Source organism: Pleurodeles waltl, chromosome 9 (assembly GCF_031143425.1).
Source record: "Pleurodeles waltl isolate 20211129_DDA chromosome 9, aPleWal1.hap1.20221129, whole genome shotgun sequence".
Lineage (NCBI taxonomy): Eukaryota > Metazoa > Chordata > Amphibia > Caudata > Salamandridae > Pleurodeles > Pleurodeles waltl.
In genome coordinates, this window is record NC_090448.1 from 938,500,843 (window position 1) to 938,515,135 (window position 14,293).

General features: G+C 44.6%; 1 protein-coding gene across 14 annotated transcripts in view; it reads left to right on the top strand.

Annotated features, from left to right (window-relative positions):
* The window catches only part of EML1 (EMAP like 1), a 752,203-nt gene that overhangs the window by 614,437 nt on the left and 123,473 nt on the right, over positions 1-14,293 (top strand). For all 14 annotated transcript variants that reach the window (XM_069208309.1, XM_069208311.1, XM_069208303.1 and 11 more), the window contains one exon: positions 7,922-8,076. In XM_069208309.1, the coding sequence (XP_069064410.1) occupies positions 7,922-8,076 (155 nt within the window). The remainder of the gene's footprint in view (positions 1-7,921; positions 8,077-14,293) is intronic.

Below are 14,293 nucleotides of genomic sequence, written 5' to 3' on the forward strand. Positions count from 1 at the left end.
ATGGTCCATATAAAATCTGGATATAGAAAGGGTGAAGAGAATGTGTGTATTGTTCTGTATCTGTTTTCTTGATGGGTGTTGTGTGTGGGAGAAGATCTATGTATGTATGGGTATAGATACATTTGGGGAGTGCCTGAGCGCTTAGTGGGTGTTCATGCTGACACAATTATGATGCCTAATGTGTGAATCCATTATCTAGCAGGTGATGGTCATCTAAGGTACAGTACCTCTCAATTGAATGCATCCCCCAGCAAATTATGGCGATCTGTGGCATATGTATGCAGTCACTGGCATATGATTGTAATGTGATGAGTGTGATATGATGAATGTTTCATGTGGTAGGGGGTAGTGGTCAGTGGGTTGATGGTGCCCTGGCACACAGTTCTTTTCAAGCTACTTATACTATTCAAGTTGCATACATGTTATGGTATTCTCTGGCATGTGAATGCACTAAGTGATAAGTGGCACTAATATTTGGCACATCTTAGCAATTGCTGGTAAATGATAGTGAACTCTGACACATGAAGTGGTGGTGATCCCTGCCACATGGTGCTGATGTTTGACATAGAAAGGTGACCCTTGACAAATGAGTCATCCCAGTCATAGGATTGTTGGCCTTGGATTATGTGGATGATTCATGTCACATGATGTTGATCAAGAAAGTAGAGTCAAAATATGCAAATTAAGACACTGGGTAAGGAGAATAAATGGTAAATACATGTACATTAAGAGAAACGTCTCTGGTAAAAAACAAAAGTGCATAATAAGCACAGTGGCAAAAGAAAGTAGGTCAGTGGGCTGGGTATAGGGTGGTTTTCAGATTCCTACGTAAATTTAAAAGATAGTGTGCTTCTCAACAGCTCAGGTAGGTGATTCCACAGTTAAGCAGGAGCTTTGTTGCCAGCTGTTACATTGTATGTTACTTGTAAGGAGCAGAGAAATACAAAACATTTTATAAATGGAGGGTAAAGTCTAAACAAGCATGTTCGATGGCATCTGTCGCTGTAGATACACATGGTCTGCATAGCTCGCCATCTGGTGTTGGGTCGGAGTGTTACAAGTTGTTTTTCTTCGAAGAAGTGTTTTCGAGTCACTGGACCGAGTGACTCCTCCTTCTGTGCTCATTGCGCATGGGCGTCGACTCCATCTTCGATTGTTTTCTTTCCGCCATCGGGTTCGGACGTGTTCCTGTCGCTCCGAGTTTCGGAACGGAAAGATAGCTGAAAACGGAAGATTTTCGACGGTATCGTTGCGATCCGGTTCGAGATAAACACATACGACGACGCATTGAACATCGAAGCGCTTCGGTGCCCTTCGGGGTAGATTTCGGCACACCGTCGGGGCCTAGTCGGCCCGACCGCGTGGAGAACCACGCCGATGGAACGGACCCCGTTTCGATTCTGCCCTGAATGCCACAACAAATATCCCTATACGGACCAACACTCGGTCTGTAACCTGTGCCTGTCACCCGAGCACAGCGAAGAATCCTGTGAGGCCTGTCGGGCGTTCCGGTCCCGAAAAACTCTGCGCGACCGTCGAGCGAGAAGACTGCAGATGGCGTCCACGCCAAAGGAGCATCGACAGTTCGAGACAGAAGAGGAACAGGAGGAATCCTTTTCCATCCAGGATTCAGACTCCGACGAACTCGACAATACAAAAACTGTGAGTAAGACGTCGAGATCAGAAATTAAAAAAGGCAAAAAGGCCCAGGGGACGCCACTGCCAACCAGCCATGGCTCAACCCAAATTCACGGTGACCAACAATCGGCACCGAAAAAGGCCCATTCAGTGTCGAGATCGTCCGACTCCGGTCGAGACACCGGCACGCAGCCTCCTCGGGACTGAGAGAGTGCTAAAGAGAAGCATCGACACCGAGAGTTCGGTGTCGACACGGATCAACGCCGAGACAGTGGCGCCGAAGACCATAGAGGCCAAGATTTTTCGGCACAAAAGAAGAGGAAGTTTACCTCGGAGCCGAAAAAACAAACAACAGGGTTTTCGGAGCCGAAAAAAGCACCAACAGACCCAGTTTCAGGCTCCTATACTGAAGAACATTCTATGTCTTCACAAATGAAAAGACACAGATTCGAACAAGAACTGCAATCCACTGAAGTGGATCACACGTAAAAGCGTATCTTTATTCAGCAGGGGACAGGAAAGATCAGTACCCTTCCACCTGTCAAAAGAAAGAGAACACTTCAGTTTGTAGCACGAGAGGCTCCTCAGCAACAAACAGCAAAGACGGTAACACCTCCTCCCTCGCCTCCACCTGTAACTCCGGCTTCGCCAACTTACACCCCGTCACATTCGCCAGCTCACACCGCCATGAGCCACGACGACCAAGATCAAGACGCGTGGGACTTGTACGATGCACCAGTGTCTGATAACAGCCCAGACACATACCCAACTAGGCCATCACCACCTGAGGACAGCACAGCCTATTCACAAGTGGTGGCTAGAGCAGCTCAGTTCCATAATGTGGAACTACACTCTGAACAAGTAGAGGATGACTTTTTATTTAACACCCTCTCCTCCACCCACAGCTCCTACCAAAGCCTGCCTATGCTCCCAGGCATGCTACGCCATGCAAAGGAGATCTTCAAGGAGCCAGTTAAAAGTAGGGCAGTAACGCCTAGAGTGGACAAAAAGTATAAGGCGCCTCCTACGGACCCTGTATTCATCACCTCTCAGCTGCCACCAGATTCTGTGGTGGTAGGGGCTGCCAGAAAACGGGCAAATTCACACACTTCTGGGGATGCACCTCCCCCAGATAAAGAAAGCAGAAAGTTCGATGCAGCCGGGAAGAGGGTCGCTGTCCAGGCAGCAAACCAGTGGCGCATCGCAAACTCACAAGTGCTGCTAGCGCGATACGACAGAGCCCACTGGGATGAGATGCAGCATCTCATTGAACATCTCCCAAAAGATCTACAAAAAAGAGCAAAACAGGTTGTTGAGGAGGGTCAAAACATTTCCAACAATCAAATACGCTCCTCTATGGATGCAGCAGACACAGCCGCAAGGACCATTAATACGTCGGTTACCATCCGTAGGCACGCATGGCTCAGAACGTCTGGATTCAAGCCAGAAATTCAGCAGGCAGTACTTAACATGCCAGTAAACGAAAAACTACTGTTCGGTCCGGAGGTCGACACAGCCATAGAAAAGCTCAAAAAGGACACTGACACTGCCAAGGCCATGGGCGCACTCTACTCCCCGCAGAGCAGAGGATCTTATACCACCTTCCGCAAAACACCTTTTAGAGGAGGGTTTCGGGGTCAGGCCACACAAGCCAGTACCTCACAGTCCGCACCGTCCACCTACCAGGGACAGTACAGGGGAGGCTTTCGGGGCCAGTATAGAGGAGGGCAATTCCCTAGGAATAGAGGAAGATTTCAAAGCCCCAAAACCACTACCAACAAGCAGTGACTCACACGTCACTCACCCCCCCCCACACAACACCAGTGGGGGGAAGGATAGGTCAATATTACAAAGCATGGGAGGAAATAACTACAGACACATGGGTCCTAGCAATTATCCAACATGGTTATTGCATAGAATTCCTGCAATTCCCTCCAGACATACCACCAAAATCACAAAATTTATCAAAACACCATTCACAGCTTCTAGAGATAGAAGTTCAAGCACTACTGCAAAAAAATGCAATAGAATTAGTACCAAGCACACAAATAAACACAGGAGTTTATTCACTGTACTTCTTGATACCAAAATAGGACAAAACACTGAGACCAATTCTAGACCTCAGAGTAGTAAACACATTCATCAAATCAGACCACTTTCACATGGTCACACTACAAGAAGTGTTACCATTGCTCAAAAAACACAACTACATGACAACCCTAGACCTCAAAGACGCATATTTCCATACACCAATACATCAATCACACAGAAAATATCTAAGGTTTGTATTCAAAGGAATACATTACCAATTCAAAGTATTGCCTTTCGGTTTAACAACCGCTCCAAGGGTATTCACAAAATGCCTAGCAGTAGTCGCTGCACACATCAGAAGGCAGCAAATACATGTATTCCCGTATCTAGACGACTGGCTAATCAAAACCACTTCGCTCACACAATGCTCAAACCACACAAATCAAGTCATACAAACCCTCTACAAACTAGGGTTCACCGTCAACTTTGCAAAATCCAACATTCAGCCAAGCAAAGTACAGCAATATCTAGGAGCCATAATAGACACGACAAAAGGAGTAGCAACGCCAACTCCACAAAGAATTCACAATTTCAACAGAGTCATTCAACACATGTCTCCAAATCAAACAATACAAGCAAGAACAATACTACAGCTCCTAGGCATGATGTCCTCATGCATAGCCATTGTCCCAAACGCAAGACTGCACATGAGGCCCTTACAACAGTGCCTAGCCTCACAGTGGTCTCAAGCACAGGGTCACCTTCTAGATCTGGTGTTAATAGACCGCCAAACTTACCTCTCGCTTCTATGGTGGAACAGTATAAATTTAAACAAAGGGCGGCCTTTCCAAGACCCAGTGCCACAGTACGTAATAACAACAGATGCTTCCATGACAGGGTGGGGAGCACATCTCAATCAACACAACATAAGAGGACAATGGAACATACATCAAACAAAACTGCATATAAATCATCTAGAATTATTAGCAGTTTTTCAAGCACTAAAAGCTTTCCAACCAATCATAACCCACAAATACATCCTTGTCAAAACATGACAACGATGTATTATCTAAACAAACAAGGAGGAACACATTCAACGCAGTTAAGCTTATTAGCTCAAAACATATGGAAGTGGGCAATCCACCATCAAATTCGCCTAATAGCACAGTTTATTCCAGGGATCCAGAATCAACTGGCAGACAATCTCTCTCGAGATCACCAGCAAGTCCACGAATGGGAAATCCACCCTCAAATTCTGAACACCTACTTCACACTCTGGGGAACACCTCAAATAGACTTATTTGCAACAAAAGAGAACGCAAAATGCCAAAACTTCGCGTCCAGATACCCACACAAGCAATCCCAAGGCAATGCCCTATGGATGAACTGGTCAGGAATATTTGCTTACGCTTTTCCTCCTCTCCCTCTCCTCCCTTATCTAGTAAACAAATTGAGTCAAAACAAACTCAAACTCATTTTAATAGCACCAACGTGGGCAAGACAACCCTGGTACACAACACTGCTAGATCTATCTGTAGTACCCCACATCAAACTGCCCAACAAACCAGATCTGTTAACGCAACACAACCAACAGATCAGACACCCAGATCCAGCATCGCTGAATCTAGCAATCTGGCTCCTGAAATCCTAGAATTCGGACACTTACAACTTAGCCAAGAGTGTATGGAAGTCATAAAGCAGGCCAGAAGGCCATCCACTAGACACTGCTACGCAAGTAAGTGGAAAAGATTTGTTTGTTACTGCCATCATAATCAGATACAACCACTAGACGCAACTCCAAAACATATAGTAAATTACTTGCTCCATTTACAAAAAGCAAAGCTAGCCTTCTCTTCTATTAAAATACACCTTGCAGCAATATCTGCATACCTGCAGACTACCTATTCAACTTCCTTGTATAGGATACCAGTCATCAAAGCATTCATAGAAGGTCTTAAAAGAATTATACCACCAAGAACACCACCTGTTCCTTCATGGAACCTAAACGTGGTCCTAACAAGACTCATGGGCCCACCTTTCGAACCCATGCACTCTTGCGGAATACAATTCCTAACCTGGAAAGTTGCCTTTCTCATCGCCATTACATCTCTGAGAAGAGTAAGTGAAATTCAAGCGTTCACAACACAGGAACCTTTTATACAAATACATAAAAATAAGGTCGTCCTACGACCTAATCCAAAATTTTTACCAAAAGTTATTTCACCGTTCCATCTAAATCAAACGGTAGAACTACCAGTTTTTTTCCCACAGCCAGATTCTGTGGCTGAAAGAGCACTACATACATTAGATGTCAAAAGAGCATTAATGTACTACATTGACAGAACAAAGAACATCAGAAAGACTAAACATTTATTGCATTCCAAAAACCTCATGCAGGTAACCCAATATCAAAACATGGTATAGCCAGATGGATTGTTAAATGCATCCAAATCTGCTACCTTAAAGCAAAAAGACAACTGCCCATTACTCCCAGGGCACATTCAACAAGGAAAAAAGGTGCTTCAATGGCCTTTTTAGGAAACATCCCAATGCATGAAATATGTAAGGCAGCCACATGGTCTACGCCTCACACATTCACCAAACACTACTGTATAGATGTGCTATCCGCACAACAAGCTGCAGTAGGTCAAGCTGTATTAAGAACTCTATTTCAAACAACTTCTACTCCTACAGGCTAAACCACCGCTTATGGGGAAATAACTGCTTACTAGTCTATGCAGACCATGTGTATCTACAGCGACAGATGCCATCAAACTGAAAATGTCACTTACCCAGTGTACATCTGTTCGTGGCATCAGTCGCTGAGATTCACATGGGCCCACCCACCTCCCCGGAAGCCTGTAGCAGTTCAGAAGTTACCTTAAATTTTGTACATTTGTATATATATTATTTAAACCTTTAATAGGTACATACTTACACATTTCATTGCGCGGGCACTATTACTATAGTACAACTCCTACCTCACCCTCTGCGGGGAAAACAATCGAAGATGGAGTCGACGCCCATGCGCAATGAGCACAGAAGGAGGAGTCACTCGGTCCAGTGACTCGAAAACACTTCTTCGAAGAAAAACAACTTGTAACACTCCGACCCAACACCAGATGGCGAGCTATGCAGACCATGTGAATCTCAGCGACTGATGCCACGAACAGATGTACACTGGGTAAGTGACATTTTCATTACAATGCAACGGGTCTCGCGTTTGCTCATGTTAGAGCTGATCGCGTTGCAAACTCCTAACCCGACTTTTCACCTATCGGGCAAAAGTGCATTTATGTACATAACCCGAAAAAGTGAAATTAACTATGTAAATCGCTCGACTTCTGCCAAGCGAGATCGCGCTCGTAAATTAGAGAAAAAGAAGTCCACGAGCCCGATGGAAAACAGCAAGCCTCGCATGTTTTCTGTACTTGGTCGCTGCGCTCGAGGAGGGCTAGCCACCGAAAAGGCATGACGTATGCGTGCCTTCTACTAATGAAAGCAAGCAGATTTTATTAGGCAAGCCCACCAACCAATAAAAAACACTGACGTGAAGTTGACAGGGCTCCGAGCCCTTTTCTAAATACTAAAGTGTCTTGCTGCGATACGCATGCGCGAGCGCATGCAACGCAGGCTCGACCCTAAAAAGGAGAGAATATGTGGAGTGCCAATCATGAAAAGAGGGACATGATGAGCTGAATAATAGTCTGGAGAGCTGTGTTGTATGGACAGGTAGAGTGAGAAGGAGAAGTGAGAAAGAAAGCTTGTGACTAGTGTATTTACGTCAAGGTGTCTAGCTTTCATGGACCTCTCCCACAGTAAGGATATCGAGGACTTCCATGATAGAGCCATTTGGGCAAAGGGCAGAGTAAAAGGATAGATTTAAAAATTGCATTGAATGAAGGGGCAGACTTTATAATGTGGTTACCAGTTGTTTGTATAGAACCATTCACCATGCATATGCCACGTGAGGATGGACGTAGGCATCATTGTCCCAGTTCTTCTTTGGCAATATTCATCCTTTAAGGAGACCGTGTCATAATTTGCGTGTTTTAATCACTTCATTTATGCCTTCTAGTTTGTTTATATCACCTAAATCTCTAAAAGGACTTAGGTGCATGAACATCCTCCATGATTCTAAATACTGGCAGGTGTCATGCACTAGTTTATGTACTAGAAGGGTAGGACTGACTTATAAGAGAAATAGAACTGCATGATCTCTCGTTTAATGTGTTTTCTTTGTGCCTTGTAGGTACCAATGGGATACGTTATGCCATCCAAGGAGCCCATGAAGGTGGCATCTTTGCATTGTGCATGCTACGAGATGGGACACTCGTATCGGGTGGAGGGAAAGACAGAAAACTGATATCTTGGAATAGCAATTATCAGCAACTGCTTAAAACTGAGGTGAGGAGATTATTTTGTGATCTGCTGCCACTCAAATTTCGCTAAAATGATGAATAAGCTGTTCTTAGCTCTGACATATAAGGAAACAAATACAAAAGTCTGATATGTAATTGCCTGGTGCCATTAGGTGGCATGTCGTCCTAATACTTAACGTGTACTAAGGCCTAAAATGTAATCCATTTTTAATGCATTAACATTTATTATGTGTGTGTATATATATATATATATATATATATATATATATATATATATATATATATATATATATATATGTGTTCGATGGCATGTGTAGCTGCAGATACACATGCTGTGCATTATCCTGTGTTGGGCTCGGAGTGTTACAAGTTGTTTTTCTTCGAAGAAGTCTTTTCGAGTCACGAGACCGAGTGACTCCTCCCTTTCGGCTCCATTGCGCATGGGCGTCGAATCCATCTTAGATTGTTTTCTTTCCGCCATCGGGTTCGGACGTGTTCCTCTTTGCTCCGTATTTCGGTTCGGAAGAGTTAGTTATCGGAAAATTCTACGGTATTGTTTGCGTTCGGTACCGGGTTAGTGCTAGCACATCGACACTGAATAAAGAAGCGCTCCGGCGACCCTTCAGGGCTTCCACTCCCAGCAGGGCCTGGTCGGCCCGACCGCGTCCATCTTTAAACCTCATGGACCGGACCCCCTTCCGCTTCTGCCCCAACTGCCACGCAAAGTATCCTTATACAGACCAACACTTGGTCTGTAATCTGTGTTTGTCTCCCGAACACAAAGAGGATACTTGTGAGGCCTGTCGGGCATTTCGATCCAAGAAAACACTGCGAGATCGGAGAGCTCGAAGACTCCAGATGCCGTCGACACCGGCCGGGCACATCGACGTCGAAAAAGAGGAGAGATTCTCCATTTGAGATTTGGACGAGTCAGAGAGTGAGCAGCCGAAGACGCAGCAAACCGTGAGTAAACCAGCCCCGGCAAAAACTCACTCAAAAATAATGAAGGCCAAGGGGATGCCACTGTGAAAAGGCCATGGCTTAACCCAAAAATACGGTGGCCAAACATCGGCACCGAAAAAGGCCCACCCAGCAGCCGAAGACATCCGACTCTGGTCGAGATACCAGCTCCGACCAAACTCGACACCGAGAGTTCGGCACCCCAAAAGTCAAGAAGGTTTCCTCGGAGCCGAAAAAGACTGTCAAAGACTTCGGTGCCGAAACATGCGGCCTCAGAGCCGAAACCAGGCTCCTATACAGAAGAACAAGGCCTTTCAACTCAATTACAAGGTCACAGATTTGAACAAGAACTGGGCATGGGAGAGCCAGACCATACCCAGAGGAGGATGCATATACAAAAAGACACAGGGAAAATCCGAACTCTTCCTCTAATACAGATGAAGCTCAAGCTTGCATTCCAAGAAACGGAAATGCAGCCAAAAGCTAAAGTGGCTAAAGAAAAGACACCACAGTTTTTCTCGCCACAGCAATCGCCATCACATTCGCCACATCTGCCCCCGGTAGCAACACCCCCAATGATGCAGTCACCGACACACACAGGGATGACCCAAGATGACCCGGATGCATGGGATTTGTATGATGCACCGGTCTCAAACAATAGTCCTGATTGCTACCCGGCAAGGCCATCACCACCTGAGGACAGCACTGCATACATGCAGGTGGTTTCAAGGGCAGCTACATTCCATAATGTAGCATTGCATGCAGAGCCCGTAGAGGACGACTTTTTGTTCAACACCCTGTCATCTACTGCCAAATACCAAAGCTTGCCAATGCTGCCAGGCATGTTAAAACACGCCAAACAAGTGTTTCAGGACCCAGTAAAAGGCAGAGCCATCACGCCTAGGGTGGGGAAGAAATATAAACCTCCCCCTACTGACCCTGTATATATCACACAACAATTAACTCCTGATTGAGTGGTAGTGGGAGCAGCCCGGAAAAGGGCAAACTCCCAAACCTCGGGAGACGCACCACCGCCCGACAAGGAAAGTCGGAAATTCGATGCAGCAGGCAAGAGGGTGGCAGCACAGGCAGCCAATCCATGGCGGATTGCCAATTCCCAAGCTCTACTGGCTCGATACGACAGGGCACATTGGGATGAAATGCAACATCTCATTCAACACCTTCCCAAAGAGTTCCACAAACGTGCCCAACAGGTTGTTGAGGAGGGCCAAGCTATCTCGAATGACCAAATAAGGTCGGCTATGGACTCAGTGAACACGGCGGTAACCATTCGTAGACACGCATGGTTACGGACCTCCAGATTTAAGACAGAAATCCAGCAGGCTGTGCTGAATATGCCTTTCAACGAACAACAATTGTTTGGGCCGGAGGTGGATACGGCAATAGAAAAACTGAAAAAAGATACGGACACGGCCAAAGCCATGGGCGCACTCCACTCCCCACAGAGCAGAGGCACTTTTATGAATCTCCACTTTAGAGGGGGGTTTCATGCCCAAACCACAGAGCCTTCCACCTCGCAAGTCAGACCCACATATCAGGGCCAGTATCAAAGAGGAGGTTTTCGGGGACAATATAGAGGTAGACAGTTCCCTAAAGCAAGAGGGAAATTCCAGAGCCCAAAAACCCCGCAAACCAAACAGTGACTTCAATGTCACAAACCCCCACCACACAACACCAGTGGGGGGGAGACTTACCACATATTACAACAACTGGGAACACATAACCGACGCATGGGGTCCTAACCATTATCCAACATGGTTATTGCATAGAATTCCTACAATTGCCACCAGATGTGCCTCCAAGACCACACAATAGGTCCAAACAACACTTAGACCTGTTACAACTAGAAGTCCAAGCATTGTTACAAAAAGAAGCAATAGAACTAGTACCCAACCATCAAAAAAAGGACAAAACACTGAGACCCATATTAGACCTCAGAACACTGAATCTTTACATCAAATCAGATCACTTTCACATGGTGACACTTCAAGACGTGATTTCCTTGCTCAAACAACAAGACTACATGTCAGCATTAGATCTCAAGGATGCTCATTTCCACATACCCATACATCCTTCACACAGGAAATACTTAAGGTTTGTAATCCAAGGCGTGCATTACCAATTCAAAGTGTTACCATTCGGCACAGCAACAGCCCCAAGGGCATTCACAAAATGCCTTGCAGTAGTAGCTGCTCACATCAGGAGACCGCATATGCACGTATTCCCTTACTTAGACGACTGGTTAATAAAAACCAGCACTCAGCAACAGTGTCTTCTACACACACAATACATCATAGAAACACTACACAAACTAGGGTTCTCCCTAAACTACAAGAAATCACATCTACAACCGTGCCAAATACAACAATACTTAGGAGCAACAATCAACACACAAAAGGGGTTTGCCACTCCAAGTCCACAAAGGGTAAATGCCTTCCAAAATGTAATTTTAAACATATACCCAAAACAACACTATCAAGTGAGGTTTGTAATGAAACTCCTAGGCATGATGTCTTCATGCTTAGCCATTGTCCCAAACGCAAGACTACACATGCGTCCCTTACAACAGTGCCTAGCAACACAATGGACACAAGCACAAGGTCAACTACAAGATCTAGTGTTGATAGACCACCAGACACACTTCTCGCTTCAATGGTGGAATCCTATAAATTTAAACCAAGGGCGGCCATTCCAAGACCCAGTGCCACAATACGTGATCACAACAGATGCTTCCATGATGGGGTGGGGAGCACACCTCAACCAGCACAGTATACAGGGACAATGGGATGTTCAGCAAAAACAACTGCATATAAATCTAGAACTGTTAGCAGTGTTTCTAGCATTGAAAGCATTTCAACTACTAATAGTCCATAAACACATTCTTGTCAAAACAGACAACATGACAACAATGTATTACCTAAACAAACAAGGAGGGACACACTCATCACAACTGTCTCTCTTAGCACAAAAGATTTGGCACTGGGCGATTCACAATCATATTTGCCTAATAGCACAATACATCCCAGGGATTCAAAACCAGTTGGCCGACAATCTCAGTCGAGCTCACCAAAAAACACACAAATGGGAAATTCATCCCCAGATACTACAAACTTACTTTCTACACTGGGGAACACCAGAAATAAACCTATTCGCAACAAAAGAAAACGCGAAATGCCAAGACTTCGCGTCCAGGTATCCACTCCCTCAGTCCAAGGGCAATGCGTTATGGATGAGTTGGTCAGGGATATTTGCTTACGCTTTTCCCCTCTCCCTCCTTATCTGGTAAACAAATTGAGTCAAAACAGACTCAAACTAATACTAATAGCACCAACCTGGGCTCGCCAACCATGGTACACAACACTACTAGACCTGTCAGTAGTACCTCATATCAAACTACCAAACAAACCAGATCTGTTAACTCCACACAAACAACAGATCAGACACCCGAATCCAGCATCGCTCAATCTAGCAATCTGGCTCCTGAAATCTTAGAATTTGGACATTTAGACCTTACACAAGAATGTATCGAGGTCATTAAACAAGCTAGAAAACCTACTACAAGACATTGTTACAAAAACAAATGGAAAAGATTTGTTTATTACTGCCATAATAATCAAATTCAACCACTACATGCTTCCGCAAAAAACATTGTGAGCTACTTATTACACTTACAAAAATCTAAACTAGCATTCTCTTCTATTAAAATACATCTCACAGCAATATCTGCCTATCTGCAGATTACACATTCAACATCACTTTTTAGAATCCCAGTCATCAAAGCATTTATGGAGGGTCTAAAAAGAATCATACCCCCGAGAACACCACCAGTCCCCTCGTGGAACCTCAATATTGTATTAACACGACTCATGGGTCCACCATTTGAACCCATGCACTCTTGTGAGATGCAATACTTAACCTGGAAAGTAGCCTTCCTAATAGCTATCACATCTCTTAGAAGAGTAAGTGAAATACAAGCATTTACTATACAAGAACCCTTTATACAAATACACAAACATAAAGTGGTTCTCCGTACAAATCCCAAATTCTTACCAAAAGCTATATCACCGTTCCACCTAAACTAAACAGTGGAACTCCCAGTCTTTTTTCCACAACCAGACTCGGTAGCCGAAAAAGCCTTACATACGTTAGACATTAAAAGAGCACTAATGTATTACATTGATAGAACAAAACAGTTTTGTAAAACAAAACATTTGAGGTTGTAGCCTACCTCATGCAGGAAATCCAATATCCACACAAGGCATTGCCGGATTGATAGCGAAATGTATTCAGACCTGCTATATCCAAGCCAAAAGAGATCTACCTATTACGCCAAAGACGCACTTCACTAGGAAAAAAGACGCCACAATGGCTTTTATAGGAAATATACCTATGACAGAAATCTGTAAGGCAGCCACATGGTCTACGCCTCATACATTCACAAAACATTACTGTGTAGATGTGTTAACAACACAACAAGCCACAGTAGGACAGGCTGTACTACGAACATTATTTCAAACAACTTCAACTCCTACAGGCTAAGCCACCGCTTTTGGGGAGATAACTGCTTACTAGTCTATGCACAGCATGTGTATCTGCAGCTACACATGCCATCGAACGGAAAATGTCACTTACCCAGTGTACATCTGTTTGTGCCATGAGACGCTGCAGATTCACATGCGCCCTCCCACCTCCCCGGGAGCCTGTAGCTGTTTTAAGTTGAATGAAACCTGTACATTTTGTAAATACTTACTATTTTTATACACATTATGTACATACATACATACTTACTCCATTGCATGGGCACCTTTACTATATACACAACTCCTACCTCACCCTCTGCGGGGAAAACAATCTAAGATGGAGTCGACGCCCATGCGCAATTGAGCCGAAAGGGAGGAGTCCCTCGGTCTCGTGACTCGAAAAGACTTCTTCGAAGAAAAACAACTTGTAACATTCCGAGCCCAAAACTAGATGCCAGGATAATACACAGCATGTGAATCTGCAGCGTCTCATGCCACGTTTTTTCCCCAGTGCTGTTTCCCCTCTCTTCTACACTCCCACTCCCTTTCTAGCTCTTAAATTAATTTTGAGGTGTAAGTTATTGCAATGATCAACTATGTCAGTGTTGGCAAAGGGAATACTTGGTTATATTCAATACTCGTTTTTGACACACAGAAAGTACCTCTATCCAGATACAGCTGTTAAATGTCCTTGACCTTAAAAGTGGTATCTTACCTTGCAACTGTATTTAGCATATGTGC